Source organism: Electrona antarctica (genome assembly GCF_951216825.1).
Source record: "Electrona antarctica genome assembly, chromosome: 6".
Classification (NCBI taxonomy): Eukaryota; Metazoa; Chordata; class Actinopteri; order Myctophiformes; family Myctophidae; genus Electrona; species Electrona antarctica.
This window is the reverse complement of record NC_136811.1, coordinates 11,473,623-11,496,767: the sequence shown is the minus strand read 5'-3', so window position 1 is coordinate 11,496,767 and position 23,145 is coordinate 11,473,623. Positions and strand designations below refer to the sequence as shown.

At 42.6% G+C, this 23,145-nt stretch overlaps 2 protein-coding genes across 3 annotated transcripts; one reads left to right on the top strand and one right to left on the bottom strand.

Moving 5' to 3' along the window:
* Positions 1-610: 610 nt before the first annotated feature.
* Positions 611-12,499, top strand: grwd1 (glutamate-rich WD repeat containing 1). Its single transcript, XM_079504210.1, is given in 8 exon segments — positions 611-918; positions 2,857-2,974; positions 3,439-3,610; positions 4,427-4,637; positions 7,630-7,685; positions 7,687-7,776; positions 9,600-9,791; positions 11,684-12,499. Coding segments are annotated over 8 exon segments (1,380 nt in total). The 5' UTR covers positions 611-686; the 3' UTR covers positions 11,993-12,499.
* A 977-nt stretch (positions 12,500-13,476) lies between these two features.
* On the bottom strand, positions 13,477-18,141 carry cdc42ep5 (CDC42 effector protein (Rho GTPase binding) 5). 2 transcript variants are annotated; one of them, XM_079502732.1, is made up of 2 exons: positions 17,933-18,141; positions 13,477-15,549 (listed from the first exon to the last, which is right to left on the bottom strand). In XM_079502732.1, the coding sequence occupies exon 2, from the start codon at positions 15,545-15,547 to the stop codon at positions 14,588-14,590; it is 960 nt and encodes a 319-aa protein (XP_079358858.1). In that variant the 5' UTR covers positions 15,548-15,549; positions 17,933-18,141; the 3' UTR covers positions 13,477-14,587. The 2 variants fall into 2 exon arrangements, with proteins under 2 accessions (XP_079358858.1, XP_079358859.1); XM_079502733.1 differs by lacking the exon at positions 17,933-18,141 and adding an exon at positions 17,545-17,628.
* Positions 18,142-23,145: the final 5,004 nt, after the last annotated feature.

The window sequence follows — 23,145 nt, the reverse complement described above, 5'->3', positions numbered from 1 at the left end:
TCTCTAAATGTTATGATGAATTGAACTAGGTGGACCCTCAGTGTAGTGCTTTATTGGGTCGTCCACTCACTGTTAACAGTTTTTGTTTTGAGTTGTGCTTGAAATGTACTGTAATTCTAAAACTGTTAATAAATACTGTTTCCAATAGTGCAAATGTCAGATGAGATATAATGTGATTTTGTAGTTATTTTATTTTTGGAAATTCGTTCATTCATTCATTCATTCATTTGCAACGATGCCAGGCAAAATTCCCAGATCAGTAGGCTGAATAGCCTCGGTCCCAGTCTAGCCTCGGTCCCAGCTCATCTGCTGGAAGATGATTGATTGGCTTCTTGGTTGTCTAGCAACAAGGACAACCAGAAAGTTGTCAATGTACTGCTCCGTGTTCAACTTCAGATCCGATCTAGAGCCCGTCTACTGTATCCGCTAAGTTTCACACACACACTACCTATGCACACTACGCGTCCTGTTCCGTCTCCGCTCTGGACCGGATCTAGAACTTCAGACCCAGACAACCCACCAGGCTAGCCAATCACCACCACACATATGTGAACTGTGGCCAATCACAGCGCCACTCTCAGCCAGGGCTATGGGATCACTATGACGTTTTCAAACCACGTGGAAACACGACAACACCAGAAGTAAGCGAACTGCTGCAGGCAGCTGTTTCTCTCTCTAAATCCAAGATGTCTGCGCCCGGGGAAGACACGTTTAGCGAGGAGCACGAAGGTGAGGAGATGGACGAAGTGGACACTGGCAGCAGCGATGAAGAAGAAGAAGAAGAAGACGAGATGGAGGTGAAGCAGGAGAGAGACCCGGACGACAAGGTGTACGTCCCCGGCGTACAGCTGCTGAGGCCCGGGGAGGAGCTGGAGATGGACCAGTCTGCCTACCGCATGTACCATGAGTGCCAAACAGGCGAGTCAGTGCATGGCAGCGTGATGGAAGCTATGCGGATAGGCCTGTCTGTGCAGCACACATCAATGTTTCACAAACGGTGGTCCGGGGACACATTTGTGGGTCGCGATTGCGAACCCCCAGTTTCGTTACCACTGAACTAGAGCATAACCGATTGAAAAATGGATTGAAAAATGTTATTCACGGTTTGTAGAATGGACGTACATTTCAAACGAAAGTACAGGTCAATACAAAAACTGTTAACTACTAACGAGGATACAACTTAGCCCTGGTCCAGTGCGTTAGAGAGACTCGCTACAAATGCTGCTCTAAAACTGCTCTATAAAATTGTAGTAGACAGTCTACTACAATTTTATAGAGCAGTTTAGAGTTTCAAACAACCTAGTCTACTGTAGACTAGGTTGTTTGAAAGTTGTGAGGGTGAGCACTGGGACTTTCCCTATTCCCTTGGCTTAGTGTGACTGGGAGACTGTTCCAATTTATCTACACAGGCTGTACTACTTGTTTACCAGTCTTAAGGCCCAAACCACACCATCTGCAACTCCTTGCAACAAACCACACCAACGCAACTGCCATTGGGAATAATAGTTGCATGGCGACCCTCTGGTGTGGTTAGTGCTTTAATTTCTCAATGGAGTAGAGAGAGCCCTTACACTGCAGATGGGCTTGTAACAAATGTAACCAAATAACTCATTTGTTACAATTGGTTACATTTGTACACTGTAGGAGTTACACATTGTTAAAATAAACATTGAGGATTTCACTCTTACTGAAGTAGGCTACTTGCATACCGGTATTTCAACTGTTATATACCACAACAAGGCCTTTCTTTTTATTTCAAGGGCCACAAATTTGATATGCACCGGCCTATTTGAAGTTGAACTGATCAAAAATAGACATGTGCATTCTCTAGTAGTATTTACCAGTAAGACCGACGCCTGCGGGCGACCCACGCATCCTGGCGATGGGGGTCAGATCGACATATGGAATGAATTCTGTACTGGCCACATATGGAGCGTGTCTTGAGTGTACAGGGTTTGATGAGGTCAGATCAACATATGGAATGCCAGAACAGGTCAGCTCCATATATGGAGTCTTCTAAGGCTGACAGCGGGGGCAGTGTCTTGTACAAGGTTTGATGAGGGCCCAGGTGGGTGCAGTACTTAGTTCAGACTAGTCATTGGTCCGACAAACGGCAACCTACCTCAAACCCTAACCTAACCACAAGCACGGGAGCAGCGCATGTTCGACATGCGGAACGCATGTCGGACTAATGCTCTGTCGGAATTACGTGCGGATCCCGGCCCGGGTAGGACCGGGCCTTAATTTTCGGACCTATTGACATGTTGAGAACGTAAATATGGATGACATCAGGGATCTCCATATATGGGCTTAATTGCGACAACAGGTCGCATTTTCTATGACATCAGGGATCTTCATCACTAATGATGTCACGTGATGTCACAAGACCTGGTCACCATGGGCTTTCCCATGTATGGTTGATTTTGAGTGATACACTGACGGACAGGAAATGCACGATTCCATAGTTAACTTCGACCTTCGGTCGCAAATACTTGTACATGTAATAATGGTGAAGATTAACTATCCACCATTTAGCTGGGGGTCCCAAGACCCGATGTTGAGAACCACTGCCCGTTACATTTTTACCCTCTCCGAGTTAAGGCTCATTCATAGTCTGGATTTGCGGTGGTGAGGTGAAATAACGTTGAGCAGTGGTGAGTAAAAACGGAGAGAAGGGCTTGGGCGGTGGCGGTGGTTTGCTCTTCACCACGGCTCGTGACGTCATGTTGTAGTTCGGTGGTCACCTCACCACCGAAAACCGAATAACGCTTTACAAAAGTTAAATGTGTGGGCATTTAGCCAATGGGTATCACCAGGAAATCATAATGCTGTTAATTGATTGTTTATCCCTCATAGGTTCTCCCTGTTTGAGCTTTGATGTCTTGAGAGATGCGAATGGAGATGGCAGGGAACAGTATCCCTTGTCAATGCTGCTCTGTGCTGGCACTCAAGCTGACTCTGCTCTCAGTAATAGGTAAGATATAAGATTTATTTGACCTACAGTAATAGTAAGTAATACATGCATAGGCTGTTGTTATTACTTAACACTGTTTAACACTAACACTTATAACAATCAACATTGATTTGGCCATGATGATGCCCAACTTCAGTTGGCTGTATTTGCAGCTTCACTGGAGCAGTCGCTAGTCAACCTATAGTATCCCAAATATTCTGTATAGGGTATACTTATCATTCTTTTTTTTGTTATCTTTATCCCATTTTGTTGACCTTTCCGTTTGCAGCTGTAGCTGTCTTGCTACTGACCAAATGTCACCTCAATACAGTATAATGAATGCGGTTTTATCTTATCTTGAGCTTTTCTATGACCGTCCTAAACTGTACTTGCTCTGCTCTGCTCTCTCTCTCTCTCTCTCTCTCTCTCTCTCTCTCTCTCTCTCTCTCTCTCTCTCTCTCTCTCTCTCTCTCTCTCTCTCTCAGACTTCTTGTCATGCGTATGCGCAACCTCCATGGAACGCAGGTGGAAAAAGAGCAAAAAGACGAGGACGAGGAGGAGAGCAGTGAAGAAGAGAGCGAGGACGAGGACGAGGATAAGAAGCCTCAGATGGAGCTGGCCATGATGCCACACTATGGAGGAATCAACAGAGTCCGAGTACGTGGCCCGCCTCATCCGCAGTATCCACACCTCACGTCGTCTGCGTTTGCTTAGTTGTGCTCTAGAAGTCTAGATTAACAAGTAAGACGCGCAAACGCGGGAAGCGAACGCAGCTCGTAAATTGCAATAACAACAATTAGAATAAATTACGTACTTTTTTTAAGTTTTTTTTTTTACGTTAAGTTTTTTTAGTGCGTGTTTTTTTTTTTGGTTTTTTTTAACGTTTTTTTAAAAAGTTTCTTTACGTTTTTTTTTAAGTTAAGTTTTTTTTAACTTACGTTTTTTGTGTGTGTGTGTGTTTTGTGTGTGATACAGCTGCGCCCTCTGGTGGTGGGCGGGTGGTGTTACAGCGTGACACACAGACAGACAGACAGACAGACATGTTCTGCTAGGTCTCATAGTTAGTGCTCACTGCGTTCGCAATCACTGCGTTCGCAATCACTGCGTTCGCAATAATATAGATGCCAAGTATAGATCAGTGCTGTCCCAAACCATAGAACCCTTTTCACAGCAGACATTTTGACAGGTAAAGAGCTGTAGGTAATGTCATTATTTGTGTATATGTTTCATTTAGGTGTTTCTGTGTGTCAGGCATGGAGTTAACTGTACAGCTGTACAGAAGCTGTCCATTGCTGGCACACACACACACACATACACACACTATTAACCCATTTAGACCTGGAACCCCTACGCATAAACTATACCCACAACAACAACTCTAAGGTATATTAATGACAATTCAATGTTGAAAATGAGCGTACCTCTTAAAGTATATTCCTGGATCATTCCATCAAAAAAGTATTTTGTATTCAGGTGACGCAGCGTGAGGACCAGTCTTTGGCTGCGGTCTGGTCAGACAAGGGTCAGGTGGAGATATTTGACCTACAACCTCAGCTTCAGGCAGTCCACAGCTCTGTCGCCATGGCAGCCTTCATCAAACAGCAGAAGGAGGCCACTCCCCTCTTCAGTTTTTCTGGTCACATGACGGAAGGCTATGCGATTGACTGGTCACCCAAAGTACCTGGTAAGTGGGTTTGGGGGGCGCTACGTTGAAAGTGGAATGTTTAATATTGATATAAGAATGCCTCGCTATTTTCCATTTTTGGAATCGCTCCGGTTGCTAGGCACGGTTGCTAGGGCCTCGCTTGCACTGCGTCTGTGCGACCCAAAATAGGGCGCTGGTGTTTTCTGGTGCGAGGATGGGCGTCGCCTTGCCTCACTAGCGTTGGCGTTATTAGCACGCGCGTCATGGTGGAATTGCTTCTCATCACGTGGCACCCAAGTGCCACCACTTTGGTCTATGAACTCACTCATGTCTGGGGCTTTATGCGTTTAAGATGTCTAATATATTTCTGACCTGTGTAAAGAGTACATTTCGGTTCACTAATACAATTTCAAAATGCCCTAAACCTTTTCAACACATGATGCAGCTCAAGAACATGCTGACACATGTTGCTCTAAAGAACAAAAACAACCTGAGTGCGCTCAAAGTCGGTTAAAGTTCAAAAGGTGCCAACTCCAGTCCAGGTGGTAAAGAGGTTTTCATGAAGTCAATAACAAGTCCTAAAGGAATCCTGTTAGGTAAACTCTGTGAACTCCAAGCATACTCCAGACTGGTCCATTTAAAGGACTTTTTTCAACCAAGGTTCATGTTTTAGGTTGTTGTTAGAAAAAGTAAAAGTTGAGTGTTTGCTGCTTTCTTTTCTTTTAGGGATTTTAGTTGTTTTTGACAGGGGCATTCGAGCATGGGGCTAAATGTGTATTTCTTTACAACATTTTATAGCGATGTCTTTTTTTATTATTTACTATAGACCTACTAGACCCCAAGAAATTACATCTGGCCACAAAAGATCACAGGATCTACTGAATATGAAGGTAGCCTACTGGGGGGAAGCCACACTGTGTCATAGGCTCAATATGTCAGTTTGACACATTCAGTAGATCCCGTGATCTTTTGTGGCCAGATGTAATTTTTATAGTAAATAATAACAATAGATTCCTATAAAATGTTGTGAAGAAATACATATTTAGCCCCATGTTCGAATGCCCCCGCCCCCCTGTAAAAAACAGCAAAAATCCCTAAAACAAAAATAAATTACACTCACCTTTTACTTTCTCTAATAACAACCTAAAACATGAACCTTGGTTGAAAAAAACTCATGAGGAAGACTCATGCGGGTCGCTTTCTAAATCCTGACCTAAGTTTTCTGAAAAACATCAAATCTTGCATTCGGCATTCCCCACATTCCCGGCTTGAAAGGTTTAGCAACTTATGGGTGTAACTGGTCTTAATGGGTTGTTAACCTATGAAAACTGGGAAAGCGTCTTACTGGGATAAAATAGGATGTACGTGATTTAATCAAGAAAGACGACACTTGTGCCATATCACAGATATCCTCACGGTGACACCCAGGTGACATTTAGTCTCGTATCACATTATAATATATATATATTTACCAGTCCTAGTTTGTCATGCCCGTAGAAATTAAATAAACCCTTAATTAATAAATCAGTCATCTTATCTCACGTTTATGGGGATTAGGCTAAGAATGCAAATACTGAATGCAAACATTCAAACGGGTAAAGAATATCACTTCTGTGATTGCTGGCCCTGAGAGGGCTAGGAAGTCTATCAGGTGAACTCCATGCACACTCCTGACAAGGCCTCCTGGCCCTGAGAGGGCTAGGAAGTCTATCAGGTGAACTCCATGCACATTGAGAGGGCTAGGAAGTCTATTAGGTGAACTCCATGCACATTGAGAGGGCTAGGAAGTCTATTAGGTGAACTCCATGCACATTGAGAGGGCTAGGAAGTCTATTAGGTGAACTCCATGCACATTGAGAGGGCTAGGAAGTCTATTAGGTGAACTCCATGCACATTGAGAGGGCTAGGAAGTCTATTAGGTGAACTCCATGCACATTGAGAGGGCTAGGAAGTCTATTAGGTGAACTCCATGCACATTGAGAGGGCTAGGAAGTCTATCAGGTGAACTCCATGCACATTGAGAGGGCTAGGAAGTCTATTAGGTGAACTCCATGCACATTGAGAGGGCTAGGAAGTCTATTAGGTGAACTCCATGCACATTGAGAGGGCTAGGAAGTCTATTAGGTGAACTCCATGCACATTGAGAGGGCTAGGAAGTCTATTAGGTGAACTCCATGCACATTGAGAGGGCTAGGAAGTCTATTAGGTGAACTCCATGCACATTGAGAGGGCTAGGAAGTCTATTAGGTGAACTCCATGCACATTGAGAGGGCTAGGAAGTCTATTAGGTGAACTCCATGCACATTGAGAGGGCTAGGAAGTCTATTAGGTGAACTCCATGCACACTCCTGACAAGCAAGGAAAACGGTTAGAAAGCCTCAGGGCAGTGGTGGGCAACTGGCGGCCCGGGGGCCACATGCGGCCCCCACCTTCACTTAATGTCGCCCTCAGGTTAATGTCAGAATACTGATATGTTGGTTTCAGCTGTTACAATTCCACAACATGCAAACATGACCCTATACTTACTAAATTTGTAGCTCATTGCTCAACACAAGTATAATTAAAGGCATTTGAAATGACATAAAAATGTTAATTTTCAGGATTCCAATTCAAAAATAGGAAAAAATAATTCAAGATTTAAATTCGAATATAACAAAAATAGCCGATCTACAAGCTCAAAATGCGTCGCAGCGCGACGCGTTTTGTGCTTGTAGATCGGCTATTTTTGCTACGACAGTAATATATGGCCCTAGGGAGTGAGTGTGGAAATATAGTGGCCCACTCCATCGTCAAAGTTGCCCACCCCTGCCTCAGGGTATATACTGTACATGTACAACATTATAAACCAAAACAAATTGTTAAAAAAATATCACAATCGATATGGAGGATATTGATTTTGGCCATGACTGAATCATTGTTTTCCGACAGTAGTGCTGGTTAACCATTGCAACCAATTTTTTCCCGTTTGAATTAAAAAGGGAGTATGGTTGATGATGATGTGCGTGTACTCCATTGCTGTGTTCAACAACAGGCCGTCTGGTCAGCGGCGACTGCAAGAAGAACATTCACGTGTGGGAGCCCCAGGAGGGGGGGGGCCGCCTGGAAGATTGACCAACGGCCGTTCAGCTCACACACAGCATCTGTGGAGGACCTGCAGTGGTCGCCTACAGAAGCCACGGTACGTCGTACGCTCAAGAAGCAGCTGTGTAGTGCTGCTCTGATTTATCCCATTCTGGGCGGGAACCCTTTTTGGTGTTTTAAGCATTAGGTTATGCTTTAGCTATTTAAAAATAGCAGATCTACAAGCTCATAGCGTGGCACCGAGTGCCACGCTACGAGCTTGTAGGTCTGCTATTTTTGAAAATGTAGTGCAAATCTTTGAATGTATATATTCTTTCAGAGCCAACGTTTTTGAGTGGTGCAACCACTCCAAGGAACAGCTTTGTATATGTGACTATGTCCCGATGTTTAGGGTACCAATAGGGGGTGCTGTTGCACCACTCGCTTCAGACTGGTCTGATTTTTAACTCAAATCTTTGCTTCAGCGGGGTCCCTGGAACAACATATTTTCAGATGTGGGTCGGCGGCCAATTACAGATAATCTTGGGGGTCCTTGACATGAAAATGTTTGAGAACGACTTAGAAACGACATAGAAACATGGGTTTTTCAGAAAACTGTCAGGATTCAGAAGACATTTGTAGAATCGTTCCCAGGTCTAAATGGGTTATATAGCAATGGATCATGCTGTTGTTGCTTTCTACCAATAGCACTTGCCATCAGATGGCACTGTTGCCAACTTCCATTGGTAGATTCTAAATCACCAACCCGGTGTGCTCCACCCAGTTCCAATATCTCTTAACTATAATCCAAGACGGAAATAGCAAGACATGCCATCTCCGGTTAACTTCCCGTATCTGCGTGAAGTGGGTGGACACCTTTTTTTTTTTTAAATATTTTAGGATATGGGAAGCAGGTTGGAGTCTAGTCATTCCAATGGAAGAGTGAACATGAACACAGCTTCTGAATCATTCTTTAGCTCCGTCGATACTGAACAAAAATATTGGACCTGATCATCACAAGCCACACAATATTCTTAAGCTTTTCATACTAAAATGGCTTTTTTCAGAGAGACAAATCATGAGAAACCCTACTGTATTATAGACCTTTCTCTGTCCAACAACACACTATTTTCTTAGTGTGAGAGGCAGCTTGATGTGAAAGTACACCTCTTGAACATGATGATGTTATGTCACAGGAGTAGGACTTAACTCCCAATCCAACCCTTGCTGAATGCCATGCAGGGAGGCACTGCGTACCATTTTTAATAGTCTTTGGTATGACTCCGCCAGGGATTCACCGCAAACCTCCCAGTCCCCTGGGCGGACAGTAAAGGATCACACATGTACCATGTTGAGCATGTCCATCACTACTTTGGTGTAGTCTAGTTGACTTTTTATTTTATTTTATATCCTTTATTTACCCAGGGTAGTAGCTGAGCACAAGTGCTCATTTTCAGCAACACCCTGCACATAGAAACACACACACACAAACAGACGTACATTAAAACCTGGGAGCTGACCAGTACAACCACTAAGCAGCTCCAGGGGGAGCAGTTGGGGGTTCAGTGCCTTGCTCAAGGGCACTTCAGCAGTGTTGGGTGAGTGATGACAATCACTTCCCCACCCAGATTTTTCCTGCCAGTCCGGGGGAATCGAACCGGCAACCTTTCGGCAACAAGGGCGCTCCTCTAACCCTTAGCCCACCGCTGCCCCTAAATATATATATATAGGTATGAGAGACGCCCAAGAGCTTGTAATCAGCTTTTCGAGTCAGACAAAATGTGTTGGAAGTTGGTTTAGATGGAACTAAATGCACTAAAACTAGATATGTGGAATGTCATCCACGTATTGATGAGATTCAGTTCCTTGTTTAGGATAGCTAGGTGAAAAGCTACAGGTTTTAAGCTACAGTTTTGTGCTACTCTCTCCTTTCACTCCCAGGTCTTTGCATCCTGTTCAGTGGATCGATCGATCCGTGTCTGGGACGTCCGTTCCCCGCCCAACTCCATGCTTTCGGCCAATGAGGCACATTCCTCAGACGTCAACGTCATCAGCTGGAACCGGAGTGAACCATTCATACTGTCGGGAGGTGACGACGGCGTCCTAAAGGTCTGGGACCTTCGGCAGTTCCAGGTAAAACCACCATTGACTTTCATTGTAAAGTTATTTAATGTCAAGAGGGTATACACCATACGATATGTGAAGGAGACTTTAGTGGAGGTACGTTGGCCTTCAGTGTGCACAAGACATTTGAAAATGTCTTGAAAGACTGGCTCCGGACACATACAGACACACACAGACTGACCCTCTCATAGATGGCTAGACTCCTGCAGAATCACAATGGGCTGAATCTTGTGCCACCCCTTAACCCTTATCCCTAAACTAATTTGCCAATTTGCTTTTAAAATGGTTCAAATAGCCGATCTACAAGCTCAAAATGTCTCGATGTAGATCGGCTAGTTGAACTATTTTGAAATGTTTTTCAAAATAGTAAAAAAAAAATAGCAAATGCGTTTAGGGATAAGGGTGGCACAAGATGGAGCCCAATGTCTACACCACAATCTAATCTCATTATCTCTATCTCTCTTGTCAGTGGTTTAAACACACACAACATTTCTATCTTCACTTGCCATGAAAACATGATAATCGTGAAGGTTGCAGAGTTTCAAGAAAGCCAGTCCCCAGATAATGGTCTCTCTCACTGCACGCAGCGGAAAAAGATGGAGAAGATATTGTCCCAGTCGGTTTATCAGTCATGATCAGTTTACAGTTGGAGGCCATCGATATTGTCCTTTTCTTTTTGCTGAGGTTTGCGTGATCTGCGCAAAAGGACAGTTAACCCATTTTGGGCGGGAACACCTTTTGGTGTTTTAAACATTATGTTATAATTTAGCTATTGAAAAATAGCAGATCTACAAGCTCATAGCGCGCCACCGAGTGGCGCGCTACGAGCTTGTAGGTCTGCTATTTTTGAAAAATCGTGAAAATATTTATTTCAGAAAACTGGAGGATTTAGAAGGATTTTTAAAAATTTTGAGGTCAGGCCTAAATGGGTCAAATAATAAGGGACAATATCGGTGGCACCCAACTGTAGGTGTAAAGCCCAGCTCAGAGCCTAGATGGAGTGGAGTGAAACTGCCTGTGGCTTATTTGAGATAAATTCATAATGTAGGTCCGAAGGATAGAACTAGTAGCACTAGTAGCAAGTATGTCCACACACTATTAACAATAATGTTTTTTTTGTTTTGTTTTTGTACAAGCTGTTGGTCCATTCCGTTCCCATTGTGTATGACGTAGAAAGTGATTTGGTCAGGGGACCTGCATTCAGTGATAATACCAAATATAAACACATACAGTATATTAGAATATTTCAGTCATTTGTTAGTAAAACATTCCTGTGTGAATTGAGCCTCTTTGCACCCTCCTGTTTAATGTATTCGCTTGTCTATCAACAAAAATGTCATTTTCACATGAGAATTCACTGAAAATGGTGTCGAATTGACAGTCTGCAAAAAGTGGACCCAGGTTTTTACAGCATATCTAGAAGCTGTCTAGAAGTGAGTCTGTCTTTCTGTCCATCAGGCTACCCTCGCAAACCATTGGATTTATGGGAGTATGAGTCAGTGCCACATTTCTTTTGAATGGTGCAAATATACAGAGCAAGTACCTTGGTGACTAAGGTACTTGCTCTGTATATTTGCAAAAGAAATGTGTGCACTAGTAAGGCTTAGTCCACACGTTTTTTCTTCACATGTTTAATATTTTTTGAAATAAGTAATTGGATAAATTTGAGTATGGATGAAAGTCATTGTGGCTCGGATCAGGCTGAAACTTTGCCCAAACATGGAGTCATGTGCCATGGATAAATTATAGATGACTGAGGTCATAACTTGGCCCTATGAAGTATGAGATCCACATGGAAGCCAGTCCACGCCGTTTAGACCCCGCCTTGTTAACACTCCAGGATTTTACATTATAAATAAGGATGTCTTGTGTGTGTGTGTGTGTTTGTGTTTGTTTTTTAGTCGGGACGTCCCGTGGCCAGCTTCAAGCAGCACAGCGCCCCCATCACATCGGTGGAGTGGAACCCCGTGGACTCCAGCGTGTTCGCCGCCGCGGGCGCCGACGACGTCGTCAGCCAGTGGGATCTCTCCGTGGAGTCGTGCGACGTGGGCGCCAGGGCAGAAGGCGTGAGGAACCTGCCCCCGCAGTTGCTGTTCCTGCACCAGGGTCAGTCGGAGGTCAAGGAGATCCACTGGCATCCACAGCTACCGGGTGTCATGATATCCACAGCCCTGTCAGGATTCAACTTGTTCAGGACAATATCGGTGTAGTGTGTGTGTGTGAGAGAGTTAGTATCAGTGTAGCACGTGAGTGTGACGGAGAGAAAGGTGTGTGTGTGTGTGTGTGTGTGTGTGTGTGTGTGTGTGTGTGTGTGTGTGTGTGTGTGTGTGTGTGTGTGTGTGTGTGTGTGTGTGTGTGTGTGTGTGTGTGTGTGTGTGTGTGTGTGTGTGTGTGTGTGTGTGTGTGTGTGTGTGTGTGTGTGAGATGTGCATGTGTGTGTGAGATGTGCATGTATGTAAAGTACATGCTTGATAATATGTACAATACTGTTGTATCATATTGGAGCTTATGTTTAGTCAGTCACTGGCTGTCTACACTTTATACATTAGAATCTTCATAATATACAATCTGAAAGTCAACAATGAATTATGAATTTTCTTAAAACGCAAAAGGTTGTTGCTGTCGTTTTGGTTTCACAGGACAGAATAAGTAAACACATTGGCTCCAACTACCATGTAATGTATTTTTACATTAAAATTAAACACTTTTCAACACTATTCGGTTGTGTGAAGAGCTTATTGTGCACCTTTCCTGTTTTTCAGCATTATGGTTTTGGTTTTATGGCCACGGCCCACAGGTACATACTTTGAGTAGGGCTGAAGAGCTGGTTAAAAACCTGGAAGAATTCCAAAGGCCCCTGTGGCCCATAGATGATTGTACTTTTTATAGATTGTTACTTTGCTGATGTAAAATGTGTTTTATGTGACAGATTTTCACGACATCCTCACCGTAGAATAATTCTGGTTCAAAATCTGTTATGTTTCCCTAAACAATTTAAGCCCTAGCTATTAGTATCAGACCAATAGTGAAAACAGCCCGTCTACAAGACCACCACAATGCAAAGCATTGCAACTAGTGATGGGAGATTAATCGGCAAACACATCGGTATCGGACGATTTTAGTTTTTAGATTAATCGGCATCGGTTTGATTAATCGGTCTGTCTTTACAGATAAACCAAGCCCAAAGTAACAGCTTTGACAGATCTACAAGCTCACAATATTAAATGTAAAGGGATTTAAGTTAAATCTGATTTGCCTAAGCCTGCAGTGCAGACAACCTGTTGCATGTATTTTTCAGAATGGACAAAATTATTAGTTTTTCATTACAGAATGAGATCACCGTAATATCGGTTATCGGCCATAACAGCAATTAATTATATCGATATCGGCCAAAATGTCTCATCGGCACATCCCTAATTGCAACGCTTTGAGCTTGTAGATTGGATAGCTTTTTTTGTAACAGCAGGTGACATGCAGCAAATGTTACGGCTCGTAAGGAATCGAACCAGAGACTTGCTGCCAGGCATTAGAGCCCATGTGATTCCATTATTGGGTCGCCGTCCTATTTTACGTTTTGACATGCCTAAAATGCTAACGGCAGGTTGAAAGTGGGCAACGTTCGGAGCTTCTGTAGACGTCTATCCAGTGAGGTATGCTTTTTTTTGGGACAAGAATAAAGACATGGTAAACCAGATCTATTCCCAGTTGCGTTGTTTTATTGATTTGATTTATTTTCCCCCACAAACCCACAATATAACATGTAGGAAAAGGCACCTTTCTCCAGCATAGAAATACTCCCAGTTGCCAGCATTCCCAACTGGATCAATTGAATGAGATGAACATCGACTGTTCAAATGGTCCAAGAAGAGGCATAGTGTGTAAGCTTGTACAAAAATAAGCACACTTTTGGTCCCGATATACAATCGAACATTGTACTTTTACAGATTACTTCTTTGAGATCAGTGGTCATATGTGTTACCTACCCACCCCAAAAAGAGAGAAAAGCTTTGTTGGGCCATTTTGGTAAGTCTACCAAATGCAGGCAGACTGATCATGACTCAAGACTGCACACAGATTTAGAATGTGACTAGTTCACAGTAATATAAAATACACAGGATATCTTTATTTTATATAATATCACTTTTTGGTTTGAAAGTCACAAAATTGGAAGGCTAGTCGACTGACACAAACATTCTCCAATCCGGACTAAGATTAAAAACATGCAATATGAAAAGAAACGTAAGACATCATAATAGCACAGTACATTAATAGTACATAATACAGCTCCCTTTAAGGCACATTATATATAAAAACTCTTTTGTAATAAACTTTAAACCTGCTAAAAACGAAGCACAAACACTAGACCTGCTTCTGACTTTAAAATATCACAAGCATCATTCAATTTGTCTGAATCAAACTTTCCACTGAGCATCAGTTCTACAGCGAGGCTTCCAGATGCCTGGAATGAATCAAAAGTGCTTACAAAAGCTATGCTTTTGTTCTGCTTTGTTTAAACCGACGGAGGCAATACTTTATAACGTCTCTTATCAAATGTAAAGTTTGAAGATGTGTTTTCCAGTTGAAGAACTTCGTCTGCACGGTTGAAGGTGAAGATTTAGGTCCCGTAAAACACCTTTGATTGTCATGTCCAGCTTTGTGTTCAGGAATATTCTCTATGTAAACCTAACCTCCCTTTTGTATGACATGGAAAAATTAGGAATCGAGAAACATAATTATGCTACTATACTATACAAGATTCACTTTGACAGCAAAGATGGCTTTTCACGAGAGCCATGCAAATTCCCCTATAGGCCGATCTCATCGTCAAACTCGTCCTCAAATGTGTAACCTCTGCCGTCATCCGCCCCTTCCTCCTCCTCCTCCTCCTCGGAGTCAGTCTCTGAATGACAGCTGTCAACCCTCCTCCTGTCCAATGGCGTCACTCCTTCATATTCCGAGCTGTGCGACGATGAGGCAGGACTGGGTGGCACATCCGCTTTGTGATTGGTCGCCTCCGCTTCGCCTACTCCTCCTGCGCTGCTGACCGGGGGGTGAGTACCACACTTGACCTCCCCCACGGTCGGACTGCCGCACTCTAGCTCATCGTCGTCCTGGAAGTCAAAGCCCTGGCCCTCCTCTTCCTCGGAGGCCTGGCGAATGATTTCCTCTCTCTTGTCACTGAATCTCACCTTTGGCCGCAGCCCCTTTGGCTTGGTCCCGTTTTCCTCCGTTATCCTACCCCCATCAACCGGCTCGTCGTCCACCAGCTTATTCCCGTTCAACTCGTCCTGCGCGCCCATCGATCCCTCGTCTGACACCGTCGTGCACTGCTTTGTTTCAGTCGTGCCGGCATCACCGTTGGGAGTAAACACCTCTTCTTCGTTGGTGCTTGTCCAGTCAGAGTCTAGGCCCAGTCCGTCCATCACCCCCAGAATGTCTCCTAGCATAGACGGGCCCAGGTCCAGATCCAAAGTGAAGGAAGACACAGACGCTGAGTGCTGAATCCCGTCGCTTTCCAGGCTTCCAAGGTCATCTGCTGCTTTTGGACTGTCGTCGTTGACTGTCGTCTGAGAGTCGATGGCGCCTGGCATGTTCCCTGGAGCATTCTGGTCAGGGCCTGCTGGGCCGTGACTCGACAGGAACGAGGTGTCGCCGAAGGCGTCGCCTCCCCTGCCGATGTGCATGGTGTGGCGGAAGTCGCCGAGGGGGGCCGAGATCATGGTCGGGTCCAGGCGAGGAGCCCGGGACGACTTGTGGAGTGGCATGACTGGAAAAACAGAAAAAGGGCATCATGAGAGGTCACAAAGTAAATTGTAATAGTGTACGATAGAATGTGTTTGAATGACGAGTTTGTCGAAGCAATGTAAATGCAAATCAGCAATACACAGTTTAGACTGTTGCTCAATATATGTGATGTCAAGGAACTCTATCTGCTCCAACACGTATTCTCCTGCTGTTATGTTTGGCTGAGAGTGCACTCCCATGGTTTTCCCAATACGTAGTTGCGATTGTGCCATAAGGTAGACATGATGTATTGTGAGGTCTATATTTATTTTTTAGACACAGCAGTAGAAGACAACCATCCTATCACACCTATCTATATTAAAAATGGCTAATGGGAGGGCGAAGGTGTGAGGGCTGTGTGTGATACTCTCCATCGGCCCAGACTCTAGATGCGAGGTCTGCATAGCGGCCCGAACCTCTAGAAGGCATGACCAATTTTTTCTAATTTGAAATCTATGATGTCAGATGGCATTACGTCTGTCTATCTTCTTCGGAGCGAAATAACAATTGCTACTTGCGTATAGTATATAATATATATTATATACTTGTTGTCTTTGACATCACACTTGTCTTTGAATCCACAGACTGCATTCCTTTGCTTTACCAAGCATTGATAATAGTGTTGAACTTTTGACCAGAGACCCTGAAATAATTGCTCCCACATTGATTCATCCAAAACACATTCTTTCCTACAAACAGCAAATAGTAAGCATGTGATGGGGGCAAGGGGTATACAGAGGGATAGAAGAAATGCAGAAGAATATTATAAAGGAGGGGGGCCATTTCTGGCTGGAACATAAAGTTCCTACGTCGATGACAGAAGGGAATGAAGCTATTTGTAACATCTGTGTTTTCCCATTATAATTAAAAAGGTCAAAGCGTACTCATGCAGGCCCAAAGCCAAGTTTACTGAATTTCCCCCCCGACGAGATCAAAGTGCAATCTGAAAGTTCAGAGTCAGTCTAGGGTCTCTACAGTAGACATTGTCCCGAATTTGCACACCTGAAATAACAAAATTGGATCACAGATATAGGCTACAGTAGAAAGAACGCAAAACCATTACATCTGTACTGCACTTCCTCCATGATCTTTATAGAATCACACATGCCATATGGCTCCGAACCACACACTCCTTTCTCTGGGATTCCAATGATGTTAAGTTCCTCTGGGAAGCTAAATATATTAATGCCATGTAATGTAACTTAATAGATTGTGACATCACGGTAGTCCAAAGACCATAAATGCACGTCTCTTGAGCTTGGGGGGGAATGAAACCCTTAACCCTAGACACTGCAGTATTCGTGTTCGTACCCACTTACTGAGCTACACAGGAAATGATCTACTATAGTACTGTTAGCTTATTGTACGTCACTCCGAATGTACATTAACTACTGAAATTCCACTGAAAAATAACGAGTGGCTGTGCTTCAGAAGAGTGTTGTGTGTGAAACTGTTGCAGCAGAGCTGGACATTGACAGCCATATGTTAACTGGCCTGGCTGCAATGCAGTGACAGGCCAGCATGGAAACATCAAGTATGTTGTGCAAGAGCGTGTGTGTGTGGGAAACCAGAGAGCTTTGTGGATCTGATACTGCTGTGAAAACCATGCTGGGACTTGTACGTGAGACACGCGCATGCAACGCAAGCACATACTTCTCTCTGGATTGTTACCCCGAGGGTCTATAAGGGAGAAAACAGGAGACAAGCCTTTCGCTTCAAAAGACTATCACCTGGTGGTAATATTAGAGCCCCAGTAGGGAACAGTATTAGGTAATGCAGTTAGTATAGTGTGTACCATCTGTGTTGAACTTGTCACATTAGGTATAGCATCATGCGTGATCATCAACTAAACATATAGCATTTTAGTGTCAAGGTAAGAAAGCACACCAAAGTGTAATAATAAGTCTGACATACGTCTATATGACATAACCTAAAACAAATGTCATGACTAACAAATACAAGTTTAACAAATATTTACCAGTCAAATTGTGTTGTCAGAATGTGTCCATACTCTGACTCTGTACTGTACTTGTGTGTCTGTCTCTGTCACAGTGTGTGCGTGTATTTTGGGAGGGGGGCTCATTGCTTAGTGCTTACCCCCTTATCCTGCCCCCCCACGCCCCCCCTCACCCCCTTCTTTCCCCGTTCCCTCCCTCCCAATTCCATTTCTCAATCAAATACTCAAAGGAAAGACATACATAATATATTGTACAACTTGGATGCGAACCACGGAGCACTACAACTGTAACACCTAAACCATGAGAGACTCATAGGAATAATCGGTGGAAATATCAAGTTACTGTGTGTGACTGTTTACCCCCCTAAAAAGAGAAAAAAGAAACACTGAAAGTTTTGGGAAAACTTACTTTGAAGTGTGTACTCTGGTATTTGGCAGCCTTCTTCTTCGATATCCCAATTTTCATCTGTCTTTTTGGGGTGTCTTTCTTTCTCTTTCCTCAGACTCGGCTTTTCTCTCTCTGCTCGCTCTTTTTCCTCAACGTCGTTTCACTCTCTGGGTGAATTTTCGATTTTTTTTTCCTAAGGGATGGGCAAAAAAGCCTGAAGCCGGATTATACTTCGCGGCGGGGCGGTGTCTTGTGCCGAGAATAGCCGATCTACATGCTCACGACGCGTTGCGTCCGCGACGCGTCGTGAGCTTGTAGATCGGCTATTGTCGGCCACGCGACACCGCTGTGCGACGCAGTATATAACTTAAAGGCTGAGGAAGTGACGCCGACATTTAATAGGGAGTGAGTAAGAAAGTTCTGAACTGTTTGGAATTCTCAGGCCTATAAAAGGTTCATGACTGAGCCCTCCCTTGGATTATTTTATTTGTACCAACATACATAACTGCAACACACATAACTATATTATTGTGTTGTTAACACATTTACTGTTTTTTATTGTCTTTCTTTGACTCATCATGTTGTTTATTTCCAAGCCTTTAATATAGTGTATTCTTTCTTGCACATGTATAACATAACTGCATTAGGCTATTTATATTATGTAATGCATTTTGTACCAACATAACTGCATTATTTAATTTACATTTTGTAATATATTTAGTTTACATTTCTTGTGTAATTTTTGTGTTAATTGTTTTATATGATATTACAATAATGTAAAGCAGTGAAAGCACTTTAAACAACATATTATTTGCAGCTCATGAATTAAATGTGTTTTAGTATAAAGCCTAGTTTAATTAACTGATTAATTGATCAGATTTAAAAGTCATATAAAACAGGATAAGCAGTTTTCTCAAAACATAGCCTTACCATTATTGTCTCAAATTAGTGTATAACTTAACTTTGACAACACTTTCAGGCAGTTTATTAGCACTATCTCAAAACAGTGAATCTATGTTGTCTAGCTAGCCTACTACTAAAACACAACGTTTTCCTGTAAAGTGTTTAATACCACAGGAAAGATGGGCCCAGAGGATTATTGTACTTTACTCCCATATCCTGCGCCTAGTAATCACAGATCGTCGTTCACAGATGTCGTTATGGATAAATGAGAGGCCTATGGAATTTTAACTTAGGGTGGATATATATTGAAGAGACACTTCATCAAAGCTATATTTCAGTCCATGGTTGAAGCTTAATGTTATAGCAGAAAACCATGCCAATTCTGAGAATCTCACATAGGCCTAATTACTTGGGGTTTGACAAGAAATTGACTGCAATTATGCAGTTTTTTTTCTGGAACACTGTGAGTGAAGTAAAGTTTACCAAAACCACTCAGTGACAACAGCACAAATTTTGGTGTCACTGCGGGGGTCTAATTAACACTTCACTGTCAATAATTGGGGGGAAAAAAACCAACATGAAAGGAGGGGGACTTTGAAGAAGTCCTCAGTCCGGGTTAGACTGGGTGATCAAGACATGACTACTTTAACCCACCTGATTCCAACTTCCTCCCATGGGACAGGGATAAACAATAATGTGAGCAAAGCGCTCAAACCCCAGCAATCCGTACAATGGTGCAGGGAAGTGAGTCATTGTTTGTCGGGTAGCCTCATGCATACTAAACATATTTGTGTGATGATGTGCCCAGAAATACTATAGTAGGCCTACAGTATGAAAGGTTGCTCTATTCCACGTACGAGACGTTTTGGAATTAATATAGTTTGCTATACTGTATGCTCTTTCTATTTCAACAACTATATCAAATGTAATGATTTAGTATCTACTGTAGGAGTTCTTTGATATCGGAAGGTATTGGGCAGCAAATGTAAACTTTTAATGTATTTGCTTTTTATTGTTATACAGGAACAAGTCCTGCCCGTCTTCATTCCTGGGCCTCTCCTGTTCCGTGTTCCTCTCTGCTGTCTGTCTGTGTCTGAATAGATTAGAATGTCCTCTGTGATTTAACCAGGGGCGTCGCCACTCACCTATATTCTGAGGTGAACATTCAGTGAAAATATCCAATGTGTTGCAACACCATGTGTTGTGAGCTTGCAGTTTGGCTATTTCCAGCTAAAGATTTGGCTTAGTAGAGGGAAAGAATAGGGAAAGAGAAATGGGCAGAGTTTGGAGGACCTGGGGGGTGGAAGGATTCAGTCCCTGGGGGAGTGGGACCCCGGCCTACAAAGTAGGGTGGGGAAACATAATAATAAATAACCATGATAGGGGGTGCATTCATAACTTAACCACTTAAGCCCTCCCCTATATACTTTGATGAATAGCAAATAATGACAATCTATATACAAGCTCACAAAGAACTGGAAGCTTGTAGATCCCCAGTTCTTGAAAAAGGCAATAATGACATGCCCAAAATAAGGATTAACAGAGGTATAGTATACTGACCTTTATACTTATCATAAAAGGTGGGATTAGTTTATCTTTTTGTTGTTTGTCTGGCAAGGAAACATGATCACTGCATGGGCTCCCTGACAACATGCTACAAGAAGAAATCAATTACACTGCAGAAATATCTTAAGCTAACTCACAGTTACGCTGGTGAATTAGCTGAAGTGAAAGTATGATTGTCTGTCTATCAAACATAGTTTAAATTAAATTCATTAGGCCTTTATTGGTTTGACTAATTTCATTCTCTCCAATTGAAAGACAAGCTCAGCACACAGCACTTGTGGGTTTGAGACTGGAGTAAGATTAACCCTAGGAAGCCCCGCACAGTAGGTTGATTAGTAACATCCGTTTGATATTCATTAGGCCACGGACCCCCATTTTAAACAATATATTTCTGGGACCCTGTACTACACTGTACTAATATCCTCAGTGTTCATTTAACTATGAGAGTGTACAAATGCCCACGGCCCGACTACGGATAAGCGGTTTAAGATGGATGGATGGAGTAATGGTCCATTTGTACACTCTCAGAGTTACAGACCTGTAAGGGTCCATTTGGTTCCCAACTATCAATCGTTTAGCTGGGGATCCCCTAGCTGGAACCCCACTGGGGGTCCCGTGACCACACTTAAATAAATATACCTAAATAAGCAGGGCAAAGGTTAAAGGGTCACTAGCCAACAGAAGAGCACTAGGGGTGAAAAGTAAAAAAAATACTAGCTTACTTATAGGCCCAAGTCTATAGAAGTTCCATGATGCATTAGTTACAATTTAGTCAGCCAATGACTTAGAATTCCTTTTTATCCATGAAAGAAAATTATCTTTTCCCCCCCCCCCTTGTTTTACAAATTATTTTGCAAATGTGCTACTTTTTCTGGATCAAACCATTTGAAGCTGCAATCTGTGTAGAACACAACAATGACATAATTTGCTGCATAATAAGGTCTCAATCCAATCTAATAATATAGCCTTTCAGTAATCAAGCCTGTGTATCCGCCTGTTTGCACAGAGGCCCCTCTGGGCTGGCACGTGTGGTGTGCTTTGTGACAAGGATGATATTCTGAGGGCTCCAAATGACATATGAGATTTGAATGTCCTCAATTTGACATCTTCAAGGACTCCCTTGCTTTAATAATCGCGGTTTTCTTACCCTGTCTTCTCTCAGCTGCACACACACACACACACACACACACACACACACACACACACACACACACACACACACACACACACATCCTGCAGCTGTGCTACAGGAAATTAGAATGGGAAAGGAAGAGTAGAGTTCTCATCGGGCCCGACTAATTAGCATAGATTTTAGGCCCGGCCCGGCCCTAAAACTTCGGGTTGGGTCGGGCCTGTCGGGTTTGTGGAGAATTTGAGAAGTAAATTGCGCCAGTCAGCACCATCTTCATAATAGATAAATCGTTCTGTTCTGTCTGTTTGTGTATTTACTATTATAAACAAATTCAATATATATATATTTTCATGGAGCCCGAGGCCCGGTCCGGCCCGGCCCTAAAACGTCGGGTCGGGTCGGGCCTGGTCGGGTTCGGGCAGAGTTTGAGAACTCTAAGGAAGACATCAAATTTGTGAGTGCATTAGCCTACTTTCCACAGTAGGCTATAATATAGCGGCCTACTGTGGAAAGTAGGCTATATTATGGTCTTGTAGCATTATGTCATCAATTAAAAATATTAATAAAGAACATTTATAGTTTTATGTTATTAGTGCATCAGGTGGAATGAAATGGTAGGGGCGGTTCCTAACTGCCAAGTGATATAGTTTACCAGAGGGGGGGGGGGGGGGTCAAGATTATTCAGCATAAACATAATGAACTAAATGACAATGTTCTTGGTGATTAAATGCGGTTGAACATGCAGTTATTTGTCTGTCATTCAATCAATCAATCACAATCAAGTCAGTGATGACCTTACTGAAATACATATGGTAACTTTTGCCTGTAAGTTAAGTCTTTGAACACTTGGACAATTAGTGGATTCTTATTTAAATATGTATATTATTATTAATAATAACGATTAATAATAACGATTAATAATAATATTCATTATTATTATTATTATTAATAATAATAATATTAGGCTTATTGTTATTATTATTATTATATTATTATTATTCAAATACCGGTACATTTTTAATTGGAAATTCAGTTTCAGACAGTGACTTTCTGATTACCAGAAAGCCTCTTTACCATTATATATATTCTGTCTAGTCTGTCTACCCAGTGCCCACTAATCAGCCAGGATATTGAAATAATAGTAATAACAGTGTCATACAACAGATAAGGCAGTCAGAGAGGGGGCATAAACTCTGGATTTACACACTTTACACTAGTAGCTAAACACAAATTTCACTTTAATTGGATTGCAATACTTTCAATTTCATCATCCCCCGGGCTGCAGCCCACCCTAGCCCAATGGTAAATCTGGGCCTGATAATAATATCTCTATGCTTTCTACAACAAATTACAGGTGTGACCAGTTAAAACAGACTAAATCACAATGAATAACAGAGAAAACATGTTTTATGTATTAACGTAACATTTGTTTTACTCTCCAAACCTTTGGCTTTCAGTCAAGGGGTTACACGTGCCTGCTGCTTGGCTGCCACTCTTCCCTGTGCATAATAAATAATAATAATAATAATTATTATTATTATTATCATTATTATTATAACAACTTACCTTTAATTTAAAGTTTCAAACCAAATTGTACACTTGAAAAAGCCACAGCCCATTTTAAAGTAAGGAT